Below are 13,495 nucleotides of genomic sequence, written 5' to 3'. Positions count from 1 at the left end.
AGACGTGAAAAAAGAAGAAAAAAAAATTGTTTAAAGAGTAAATTATTAATGAATTGCCGATAATTGCCTATTTGCAGATGGCAGACTTTTGTGGGACTTTTTACAACAATTATTAAACGACCCATCGCAGAGATACACACACTATATTGCGTGGAAGAGTCGGGAAACTGGTGTGTTCAAAATTGTGGACCCTCCCGGTCTTGCGAGGCTTTGGGGAATTCAGAAAAATCACTTGTCGATGAATTACGACAAGATGAGTCGAGCTCTCCGATATTATTATCGTGTCAATATACTCAGAAAAGTCCAGGGAGAACGACACTGCTACCAGTAAGTATTTTTTATTTATTTATTTATTTATTTATTTATTTAATTGCACTGTAAGAAAACAAAAAATCCCACCGCTGCCACCTTTTTAGGAGCCGAGCACCTTTTTAGAAAAGATAGTAAATAAAAATGATAAATTTTTAACCAAAAATATAATAGTTCAAGAAATTATTATTTTTTAACCAAGAAAATTTATTTTTAATTTTAAATAAAATATTTTTTAAACAAAACTTAATGATTTTCTACGAGTTTTATTTTTAACTTGAAAGAAATTCTAAAGCGATATGAATTTTTAATTTGAAGGAATCTAGTTTCAACTGAAAATTAAATAATCCAATTTTGTATTTATCTTTTTGGTTACAAATTTATATATTTTGTTAAAAAACAATTTTTGTTTTTTCAAAGTTCGGACTTTTAACTTCAAAATTCAATAATTAAGTAGAAAATTGGATAAAAATCCAAATCTTTGATTAAAGATTAATTTTAATTTCAAACAGTAAAGGTAAATTTATCTTTTTTTTTATATAAAAATTCAACTGTTTGGATCAAAATTCATGTCTTTTGATTCTAAAAAAAAATTCAGTAGAAAATTAATCTTCACGGTTGAAAATTCAACTTCCTGTTTTTGAAAATTGAACAAAATTGTTAAAAAATACACTTTTTTGGTTGTAGTTGCATAATTTTAGTATAAAATTCATCTCTGGTTGAAAATTTAGCCATTTTGTTCAAAACTTTTTTTTTGTTGTTCGTATTTTTGGCTTTAAAAAAAAATAAATATACTGGCCTGACTGAAAACATTTTTTTTCAATTTTGAGCTCCTATATGTTTAAAAAAAATCAAACCATAATCATAGACCTAAATTTTTTAATTATATAAATATATTTACAATTTTTTAAATAGTTTTCGGAAAAGATAGTAAATAAAAAAGTTTTATTTTTTAAACAAAAATAGGGTAGTAAAATTTTTAGTTATATTATTTTTCACGCAGAGGATTTGTTTTTAATAAAAACAATTGTTTTTAACAAAAAATATTCATTTTCAATCAAGTATTTCAATTTTTAACTGAAAAAAAATCGAAAGCGATATGAATTTTCAATTTGAACAAATCAATTTTCAACTGAAAATTGAATAATCAAATTGTTTATCAAAAAAAATAATTTTTAACTAATGCACAGACAAATTTTCAATAAAATGCATCCGTTTTCAATTTTAAAAAATCATCATTCATCTCGTTTAATTGAAAATTTTAATATTTCGGTAAAAATTCGTGTTTTTGGTAAAAAATTGTCTTTATGGTGAAAAATTTATCATTCTGGTGGAAAATTGAACTATTTTGGAATAAAATTTAAATATATTGTTAAAAAATTGTTAATATTTGTAGAAAATTAACCTTGTTGCTTGAAAATTCATTTATTTTGTTAAAATTAGTGTTTTTGGTTCGAAAATTAATTTTTTTCCGTAAAAGTAATTTACCTGTTTCGTTGAAAATTCATTTTTTAGTTGAGTATCAATTTTTTTTAACTGAAAATTTACGTATTCTATTTTTAATTTAAACATGTGTTCCTAATTTATTTGAAAATTCAACTATTTGATCAAAAATTGATGTAATTTGTTAAAAAAATATTTTTTTGTAGCAAATTTAGGCTTTTGCTTGAAAAATGATTTCTTTTTTTGTTGAGAATTATTCTCTTACTTAATAATTAATTTTTAAATTGAAAATTCAATACTTTTATTATTAATGATTGTAAATTTATCGTTTTAAGCAGAAATTCAAATAATTGGTTGAAAATGTACTATTTTGTTTGAAAAATCGTCTTTTTTGGTAGAAAATTAATGTTTTTGCTTGAAAATTGATCTTTTTGATTGAAAGTTGTTTCTTTTTTTATAAAAAAAAGGATTTAAAAAAAAAATTTTAATTTCTGATTGTCAATTTATCCCTTTTTTAGTTGAAAATTTAACGATTTGGATAAAAATTCATGTCTTTTGTGTAAAAAAAAAAATGTTTTTGCTTGAAAATTGTTCTTTTTGGTTCAAAATTGTTTTGTTTTTTATGAAAAAATAGTTTTTTTTACTTTAAATTAAAAAATTCTATTTCTGATTGTCAAATTATCGTTTTTGGTTGAAAATTTAATTATTTAGATAAAAATTCGTGTATTATGTGTAAAAAAATGAGAAAAATCATGTTTTTTGCTTGAAAACGTATCGTTTTCGTTAAAAATTCTTTCTTTCTTTACTTGAAAATTTAACGATTTTATTTATGATTCTAAATTTATCGTGTTTAGTTTAAAATTCAAATATTTGGTTGAAAATTCATATATTTTCTGTACGAAAATCATAATTTTTGGTGGAAAATTAATGGTTTTGCTTACAAATTGTTTTTTTTTTTTTTGTTGAAAATTCTTTTACTTTTTTTTATCAAAAAGTAATTTTTTAAACTGAAATCTCAACAATTCTATTTCTGATTGTAAATTTATCTCTTTTAGTTGAAAAATCAAATATTTGGTTGAAATATTTTTCTTTTTTTGATAAAAAATTAATTTTTTGAATTTTAGCATTAACAATTCTATTTATTATTGTAAATTTAATGTTTTTAATTGAAAATTCATGTATTTTGTTTTAAAAATCGTCTCTTTTGGTAGAAAACTAATGTTTTTGCATGAAACTTGATCGTTTTGCTGAAAATTGTGAATTTTTTTTTATCAAAAAATAGTTTTTTTGACTGAAAATTTAATAATTCTATTTCGGATTGTAAATTAATCTTTTTTAATTGAAAAATTTTGTACGTGCAATATTGTAATTGTAAATTCATCTCTTTGTTTACAAATTAAGTTATGTTTCTTTGTTAAAAATTTGTCTTTTTATCTTCAAAATTCAAGAATCTAGAAGAAAATTAGACTATTTTGTTAAAAATGTAAATGTTTGGTTAAAAATTAAATATATTCAAAATAGTAAATGTATCGTTTTTACTTGAAAATTCAACTATTTGGATGAAAATTCATGTATTTTTATTTGTTTGAAAATTCTTTCTTTTTTTTTTTTTTTTGATTAAAAAGTAATTTTTTAACTGAAAAATTTAAAATTCTATTTCTTATCGTAAATTTATCGTTTTTAATTGAAAATTCATATATTTTGTTTAAAAAATCGTTTTTTTTTTTGTAGGAAATTAATGCTTTAGCCTGAAAATGTATTTTTTTAGTTGAAAATTCTTTTATTTTTTTATAAAAAATTAAGATATTTAAATCTAACATTAACAATTCTATTTCTTATTGCAAATTTATCGTTTTTAATTGAAAATTCAGTTATTTTGTTTAAAAAATCGTGTTTTTGGTAGGAAATTAATGCTTTAGCCTGAAAATGTATATTTTTGGTTGAAAATTCTTCTTTTTTTTTGTCAAAAAATAATTTTTTTAACTGAAAATTTAACAATTCTATTTGTGATTGTAAATTCATCTTTTTTAGGCGTCCCGATTTTTTAGATACAATATCAAAGTTTGAAATTAATCTCTTTGGCTACAAATTAAATTTTGTTTCTTTGTTAAAAATAGGTTAAAAATTTGAATGAAAATTCATGTCTTTTTGTATAAAAAAGAAAAAAGAAATTTGTGTAAAATTAATTTTCCTGGTTGAAAATTCAACTACTTGTTTGAAAATACTGACTTGACTGAAAACCTAGTCCCAATTTGGATACCCTCTCTGTTTTTTTTTTTTTTTTTCAAAAAGACCCAAAATTTTGTATAGTGCCTTTATCCGAAAAGATAATAAAAATATGTTTCTCTCTCTCTCTCTTTGCAGATTCTTGCGCAATCCCACCGAACTGAAAAACATCAAGAACATCTCGCTGCTGCGCCAGCAGATGCGAATAAAGTCGGAGCCCGAGGAAGAGGGCCTCTCGGGAAACGGACTGGAGCCAGAAATGGACATGCCGACGGACCTCTCGATGTCGAGCATGAGCCAGAGTTCGATGAGCCAGTCGGGCGAGCAGCAGCCACTTCCACTCCACGACCCGCCCGCCAAATACAGGAGTCACAGTCACACTCATAGTCATAATCACAGTCACAGTCACATCAACAGTCACGCGTACAATCTCGTGAAAACGAATCAGGAGCCGGAAGACCGGAAGTGACGCGAGAGCTAGCCCAATGAATAATAATTATTGATGCTGCTTCAATTGCTGCTGCTTCTTCAATTGCTCGCTCTCGACTCCTGAACCTGAAACTAAAGAAAGACTTTGATCCGGTCTCTCCAGGGAGTCAAGACTGATTGCTGATCCTCCGGCGTCCACGAATTACCGGAAAAAAACAACTCCCACACGAATCCCGGACCTTCTTCTTCGGCCAAGAGGCCAGTGAAGGAAGAGGAAGGAGGAGGAAGAGGAGGAAGGAAGAGGAGGAGGAGGAGGAGGAGGAGGAGGAAAAATGTGCAATGCTCATTAAATTCTTGGGGCCAAAGGTCCGAGAATATTGGGACAGATTCCTCCCTCAATTTAAGATAGAGAGAGAGAGAGAGAGAAAGTTTTTTTGTTCGCTCTCGACTTTGGATCGAAGATATTTTTCTTCGACAGTTCCGCTCATCAGCGATAATCGCTTTTGTACACAACGAATCCGAGGAGGTCTCGCAATGAGGAGAGACAAAATTTTCAAGTACAATGCGAATTTTTTGCGGTAATTTAATTACTATAATAGTAATAATGATAATGATAATAATAATAATGCGCGTATGTGTGTGTGTGTGAGAGGCGAATTTTGTACCATGATCGGATCTCGAGTTCTAATTTTATTTCGAATTCAAAATCCATTATTTACCCGGAATAAGGCCATTTTGAAAGGATTTCTTCTCTCGAACAAGTCGTGACGAAAATTAAAGTTTGACTTTTGAAAAAGTCACTTTTTACATCAATTTTTTTCTCTTCGGAATCGTTTTTTTAAAGCGTGTAAATGCAATTTTCAATTTTTTAGAATTTAGACTACGATTTAGTCAAGATCGATTTAAAATATTTTAAAAAATCGATTCTTGTGTGTGTTCTAAATTGAAATATTTTGAAGTCATTAGGATTTTTGAAATTCCAGAATTTTGAAATACTATATTAAATTCTGGGAATTTAAAGTTTACAAGAATTTTTCATACAATTCCTGAATTTTTTTTTTTAGATACAAGACTAAAAAAATAATAGATGAAATTCTTCAGATAAATTATGAAAAATTCGACCAATTATTTGAATTTTCAATTAAAGAGGATAACTGTTCTATCTGAAATAGAATTTTTTAATTTTCAGTTAGAAAAATTGATTTTTAATTTAAAAAAAAAAAAGAATTTTTAACTAAAAAATCAATTTTCAAGAAAAAACATAAATTTTCTACCAAAAAGATGATTTTTTTAAAAATCAAATCAATTTTTAATCAAATAGTTCAATTTTTAACTAAACTAAGAAGACCTATTTAAATAAAAAATAGAAACGTTAAATTTTGCACTTAAAAAAAATTAATTTTCAACTGCAAAACAAATTTTTAACAAAAAAGGTTAAATTTTTTCACCAAAATAGTATAATTTTCTTCCAAAAAAGATGATTTTTTAAAATCAATTTCATCCATTTTTAATCAAATAGTTGAATTTTCAATAAAATTAAAAATATCTATTTAAAGTGCAAATGGAATCGTTAAAATTTCACTTTGAGAAAATTAGTATTCCACTAGAAAACGAATTTTTAACAAAAAAAAAAGGTTAGACTTTTTTTACCAAAATAGTCTTAATTTTCTACCAAAAAAAAGATGATTTTTTTAAAAATTGCATCCATTTTAAACCAAAGTTGAATCTTGAACTAAAAAAGATTCATGTTTAACATAAAAATGGAAGAGTATAATTTTCAGTTAAAAAAATTTTCAAGCAACATTATTAATTTTTTACAAAGACAAAGAAGTTTTCAACAATGTAGTTAAATTTTCTGCCAAAAATAGTTGAATTTGCTAAAAAGCAGATTAATTTAGTACAAAAAAAAAAAACAATTATTTTCTACGAAAAACACGAATTCTTAACAAAACATTCAAATTTTTAACTAGAATGATAAATATTCAATTACAAAATTAATTTCGCAAATTTTATCTTTTTCCTGTGAAAATTTAATTATTTTGTCAGAAATTAGTTTCCTTTCGGTTAAAAAATTTGTTGACCGACATTTTTATTATTTCATTTTATGTTAAAAATTATTTTTTTTTTAAATTAACTTTATTTTTTGTTCAAAATTTGTCCTTTTTTTGGTAAAAATTAATATTTTTCATAGAAAATTTTATTCAAATTTCAGTTTAAAAAGTATTTGTTCAAGTTGAAAATTCATGTCGCTTTCGAATTTTTTTAAGGTTAAAAATGAAGTTTTTGGTTAAAAATATTAATTTTTTGTATTAAAAATTAATTTTCCAGTAAAAAAAAATAATTTTTTTTTAATAAAATTTTTTAAAGAATTTCTTGACAATTTAGAAGAATTCATGGAATTAAGAGATTTCAAGGGAGGAATAACGAAAAATAAAGAATTTCCGAGAATTGTAAGAATTCAGATTCTACAGAATATTTGAAGGAATTTTAAAGAATTTATTAAAATTCAAAGAAATTCTTAAATTCCTCTGAAACCCTTTCATTATTTTTAAATTCCTGAAATTTCGGGATTTCAACATAATAGATGGAATTAAAATAAATACAGAAGAATTCTAGAAATTTAGAAGAATTCCAGGAATTTAAAGAATTCAGAAAATTTCAAAGGTTCAGAGAATTCTCGAAATTCACAAAATAAAAAAAAATAGAAGGAATTTAAAAGTATTTCACGAAATAAAAAATAATTCTTATAAATTCCCTGAATTCTGATAAATTTTCGAAATTCTTACAAAATTCATCTGAATTCCTTGCATTATTTTACAATAATTGAGATATCTTTAAAATTCTTGAAATTTCTGGAATTCTAGGACTTTAAAATAATTGATAGAATTCAGATAAATTCCTCTGAATTCCTTGCATTATTTTTCAATTCTTGAAATATTTTTAATTCTTGAAATTGATGAAATTAAGAGCTTTAAAGGATTTCAAAAAAGTAAAAAAAAAAAAATAGAAGGAATTTAAAAGTATTTCATGAAATTTAAAAGCATTTCATGAAATTAAAAAAAAATCTTACAAAATCTCGAAATTCTTACAAATTTCTCTGCTTTTATTTCATTATTTTGCAATTCCTGGAATATCTGGAACTTTTTAATTTCGGAATTTTTCAAAATAATAGATGGAATTTATATAAATATAGAAGAATTATGGAAATTTAGAAAAATTCTGGTTATTGAAAGAATTTTCGGAATTTCGGGAATTCAAAGAATTTGAAGGAATTAAAAAAGATTTCATGAAATCCGAAAAATTCCTTTAATTTCTTAAGTTGCTGTAAATTACTCGCATTATTGTAAAGTTCTCTGAATATCTCGAATTTTGGAAATTTGGGAATTTCAAAATAACTAGAATTTCGATAAATGCAGAAAAATTCTAGGAATTTAGAAAAATTCATGTAATTTATGAATACTTCTAAATTCTCTGAATTCTCATAAAATTTTGAAATTCTTATAAATTCATCGGAATTCCTTTCAATATTTTTCATTCAGAAAACTTCAAGAATTCAGAAAATTCACAACATTTCAAAGAATTAAAAAAAAATCGAAAGAAATTTAAAAAAAAAAACCCTGAATACTTCTAAACGCTCTGAATTCTTATAAATTTTAGAAATTCTGATAAATTCCTCTGAATTCCATGCAATATTTTTTAATCCTCGAAATATCTTCAATTCTTAGAATTCCTGGAGTTCCAAGATTTGAAAATAATTGCTGGAATTTAGATCAATGTAGAATAATTCATGGAATTAAAAAATGTCTAGGAATTTAGAAAAGTAAAGAAAAAACTGGTAGGAATTTAAACGTATTTCACAAATTATCAAATAATTTTTCATAAATTTCCGAAATTCTTACAAAATTCTTCTGAATTTCTCGCATTATTTTACAAACATTGAGATATCTTAAATTCTTAAAATTCCAGGACTTGAAAAATAATTGATAAAATTCAGAAAAATGTAGAAGAATTCAAAGAGATTCCGAGATTTCAAGGGATTCAGTGAATTCTGGAAATTCAGAAGAATTCAAAATTTAAAAAATTGGAGGGAATTAAAAAATATTTCATGAAACTTAAAGTAATTCTTAGATCCTTAGAAATTCCTTTTATTTCCCTGCATTATTTTACAATCCTGGAAATATATTGAATTTTTGGAATTCCTGGAATTCAAAGTATCTCTGCTATGGAATTAAATATTTTAGGAAATTCAAACAATTCAGATAATGCAGAATATTTCAAAAGAACGTTAAAAAATTGGAAGAATTCCAAAAATATGAATATTCACGAAAATAAGAGAATTCGGGGAATTGAAAGAATTGAGACAATTGTTAATATTTCAAGGAAGTTGAAAGAATTTCCAGAATTTTATCATTTATACGACCAACGGTTTAGTATATTATTTCGAATTATTTTTAATTCTTAATTTCCCGAATTTTTCTCAATTTCTCTGAAAACCTTGCATTATTTTCAAATACAGAATGTCTTTAATTCTTGGAATCCCCCGAATTCAAAGTAACACATGGAATTGAGATTTCAAGGAATTCATATAATTCTGGGAATCGAGAAATTAAAAAAAAAATTGAAAGGAATTTATGAATAAATTTCTGAGATTCGTAAAAATTCCTCTTTTTGCAATTCTAGGAATATTTGGAATTTTTGGAATTCCAGGAAATCAAAATAATTGAATGGAATCAATTGGAATATCGATTATTTTTGAATTCGAATCATGATGAAATTAAATTTAATGAAAATTTGTAAGTACTTTTTTAATTTTGAGGATTTTGTGTGCGGAAATTGGAAATTAGAACTCGGACTCGGAATGAATAAAGCCCTGTGATTAGTCGGGAGATGGCGAAATTTTTTGACGTGAAGTGGCGGCGGCTCATTTGCTCGAGAAATCTCTTACTTGTAAAAAAAAGAAAGAAACAATCTGTGCCAAGAACAATACAATATAAAATAAAATAATAAATAGAGGAAAAGTCGTTGTAAAGATAAAAAAAAAAAAATGAAGTGTGCGCGCGCCGATACTCGACTCTCCTCTACAATACTTTAGATCTCTACTGTGAATAAAACATTAAGTGACTGTTGTAAACGCGAGAAGACGAGGAAGATTGATTAATTAAAGAGAGAGAGAGATATTGTAATATGTAATTTTATGTAAATTCTATTGCAGAAATAATAGAAGGAGGATGAGGAGGAGGAAGAGGAGGATGAGGAGGAGGAGGAGGAGGAGGAAGATGATGATGAATTTTATGGAAATCCGGGGCCAGAGTTGAAAACATAAATTTATATACGAAAATATATATACACATAGATATATATTTTACTACCAAAATTTATATTCGAAATTATGTTGTTGGAGCTGGTGCGATTGTGGCTTACATTCCACGACCGACTACTTGTTTCCTCTCTCGCTCTTGAAGATTAAATTCAAATTTGACGAGAAAAAAAAGAAAAAAAATTAATTCTCAATTTGGAGAGAGAGAGAGGATACGAAAAAGAAAGAAAGAAAGAAAGATACGAATGAGTACAATAGAATCGAAACCTGTATCTGGCATCTTGTAATACTGTGATCTCTGTAAAGTAAAAAAGAGTGAATACTAAGTAATTTGAGAAAAACGATTAACGGAATAAAATTTCCCGTTTTTTTTTTATTATTTTTTTTCTAGAATCATATTTGAGACGTTGGAAGTATATATTATATATATCTTTAGTTTTTCGTTTGATGAAATGTAAATAATTTATACGTGGAAGGCGGCGATGACGTAAGTACGTGTGTGAGAAGAAAGAAAGAAAGAAAGAAAGAAAGTAGTGGTGAATAGATTTTAAGAAAGACGATAGAAAGTAAGAAATATCGACGGAAGAGTTTATATATTATATATATAGATATATATATCGTGTATAAGAAAGATTGTGTATAAAAAAAGTATAACACTTGTAAAATTCTAGAATTAACGCCATTTTATTATGTAACTTGTTATGGAAAGACGAGAGCTGAAGAACTTGTAAATATAGACTTATTTACTTATTAAGAAGACAAGACCGTTTCCTTTTTTTTCAATCCCCAATCAATATTAATATAAAAGAATTATTTAATTTAAATTTAATTGATTTATTTTTAGAAGATTTAGGATAGTCGCTGGACCGGGAATTTTACCAATTTTCAGAAGAAAAATAATAATTAGTTGAATTAATTATTTTTTTAAATAATGATATTATTCACTTTAAAAATTCTCCATTTTACGTTTTTATTTTTAATTTGAAGAATTTTAAGCTGCAGTCTTCAAAAATTAAAAAAGCTTTTAAAGTTGAAAATTTTTAGTAAAAATAGTATTATTTTATCAACTGTTAACTTAGATATGAAGTAAGGAATTTTTAACGAAATATTTGAATTTTCAATTTAGAAAAATAAATTTATAATCAGTAATTGAAAAGAAAGAATTTTCAACCGAGAAGATCAATTTTCAATAAAATACGTCCATTATCAAGTTAAAAAAATCAATTTTTAACTAAAAATGGAATAATTACATTTTTAAAAAATCTAATTTTAAACAGAATAGTTCGATTTTTAAACAAAAAAAAAAGGTAAATTTTCGAAATTTATTTTTTTGATTGAAGATTTATGATTTTTACTTGAAAATCCTGTTGAAAATAGAACTATTTTAGAAGAAAATTTAAATATATTGTTGAAGAATTGTTATCCTTTGTAGAAAATTAACCTTGCTGCTTGAAAATTCATTTATTTGTTAAAATTAGTGCTTTTGATTAGAAGATTAATTTTTTTCCTTGATCATTTAATTTCTGTGGTGAAAATTAAACTATTATCATAACAAAATTGATCTATTTCGTTGAAAATTCATTTTTTAGTTGAATATTAATTTTTTAACTAAACATTTAAGTATTCGATTTTTAATTTAAACATGTCTTCTTAATTTAGTTGAAAATTCAACTATTTCATTAAAAATTGATGTAATTTGTTAAAAAATCTTTTTTTTTTAGTTGAAAGTGTAGGCTTTTGCTTGAAAACTAATTTTTTGTTAGGTTGCAAATTCTTTTTTTATTTAATAATTAATTTTTAAATTGAAAATTCAACAATTTTATTTATGATTGTAAATTTATCGTTTGTAGTTCAAAATTTACGTATTTTAATTAAAGAATCGTCTTTTTTGGTAGAAAATTATGATTTCGCTTGAAAATTTACTTTTCAGTTGAAAATTGTTTTGTTTTTTATAAAAACATAATTTTTTTACTGAAAATTAAAAAATTATATTTCTGAATGTTAAATTATCGTTTTTAGTAACAAATTTAATGATTTGTTAAATATTGTTAAAGATTTATATTTTTATTCGAAAATTCATCTCTTTGATGGAAAGTTGAACTATTTTCTTGAAAATTAATATTTTTTAATTGAAATTTTAACTACTTGGGTAAAAGGTAAACTAAATTCTTGAAAAAAAAAATGTTTAATGAATTTATTTTTATTACATTTTCTTTGGTTGAAAATTTAACTGTTTAATGGAAAAGCCTTTTTGGCTTAAGGATTAATTCTTTAACTGAAAATATAACTTTACATTTTTTAAGATTAATCTTATTTATTTGAAAAATCTCCTTTTTTTGTAAAAAAAGTAAGTTTCTTGGTTTTAAATGTAATTTCTGTTGGGTAAAAATGCTTCAGTTTCATGGAAAATTATTTTTTTTTGCAAGAAAGTCATTTTTTATGTTTTAAAATTTAACTTTTGTAGAGAAAATTCGTCTTTTCGGTTTTAAAATGATTTTTTGTGCACATTTCATCTTTTTTGATTAAAATCTAAACTATGAAACTTTTTTGGGGGAATTCATCTTTATAGGTTGAATATTCAACCTTTTATGTTAAGAATTCAATTATTTTGTTAGAAATTTATGTTTGTATCTTAAAATAAATTATTACATTTGAATATTTTAAGTTTGAACCTAAAAATGCTTCAAAAATTTATTTCAAAATCTACATATTGTTTTACATTTTTGCTCATTTTAAATTATTTTAAAATTTTTTTAAAACTTCTAAAGATCTTTTAAAATGATTAGAATGTTTCCTTACTTTTTTTTAAATCCTGCAAAATAAAAAGCCTTAAAATCCTCCACTTTCATTTTTGAAAATTTTGTAAATCTTTCTAAATGTTTTTCAATATTCTCTTGAAGTTAATTTTTGAAAATGAAAAATAATTTTTTTTCGAGGTCTGTAAAATCTATATTTTGTTTTAAATTAGGCCACAGCCTAGTTGAACCGAAATTTCGGTACGAATAGCCAGATTTTTTGGTACTTTTGGCATTTTTTTAGGTTGAAAATTCAACGATGATTTTTTTCTTTAATTACTGTCAGTATAATTGTGATGTTAAAGCATCAATATTGACTTTAAATTATTTATTTATTTGAAATTATCTGTGATTTTTATTAACAGAAATATAGAAATATCATTTTTTTCGCAATATAAATAAATTTGAATCAAATTAACCGTGAAACTTTGCTATTAAGCTTAAAACTAAATTTTCCGATTGAACCCCCATCAAAAATGATTACCCCAATGATTAAAAAATATCATAAACAGAATTGTTGACTGTCGAAAGACATTTTTTACAAAAAATGGAATAGATATTCTTTTAGTTAAAAAAATTGATTTTTAACAAGAAAAAAAAACGGATTTTAAACAAAATAGTTCAATTTAAAAAAATTATGAATCTTCAACTTGAACAGTTAAATTTTAAAATAAAAAATGAATTTGTAACTGAAATTATGAATATTTAACTGGAGAACTTGAATTTTCAAACAAATATATCAATTTTTAAAAAAGATAATTACTTATGCAATAAAAAGATTAATTTTGTACCAAAAAATACAATTTTCAACGAGATACATACATTTTTCACAAAAATTTTTAATCTAAGAAGACAAATTTTCAACTAAATTATCAACAGAAATAGTTAAATTTTGAAAAAAAATTAATTTTGATCAAAAAATATCAATTGCAAATCTAAAATTGAATGAGTTAATTTTTAATGAAAAAATTAATGT

General features: G+C 24.2%; 1 protein-coding gene across 2 annotated transcripts in view; it reads left to right on the top strand.

The window, feature by feature from the left end:
* The window catches only part of LOC117173344 (ets DNA-binding protein pokkuri), a 32,483-nt gene extending 27,210 nt beyond the window's left edge, over nt 1-5,273 (top strand). For both annotated transcript variants that reach the window (XM_033361841.1, XM_033361839.1), the window contains exons 4-5: nt 78-327; nt 4,117-5,273. In XM_033361841.1, the coding sequence (XP_033217732.1) occupies nt 78-327; nt 4,117-4,447 (581 nt within the window). In that variant the 3' untranslated portion in view covers nt 4,448-5,273. The remainder of the gene's footprint in view (nt 1-77; nt 328-4,116) is intronic.
* The last annotated feature ends 8,222 nt before the right edge of the window (nt 5,274-13,495 follow it).

Source organism: Belonocnema kinseyi, chromosome 5 (genome assembly GCF_010883055.1).
Source record: "Belonocnema kinseyi isolate 2016_QV_RU_SX_M_011 chromosome 5, B_treatae_v1, whole genome shotgun sequence".
Lineage (NCBI taxonomy): Eukaryota > Metazoa > Arthropoda > Insecta > Hymenoptera > Cynipidae > Belonocnema > Belonocnema kinseyi.
Note: the sequence above shows the minus strand (reverse complement) of the source record. Positions and strands in the feature narration are given on the sequence as shown.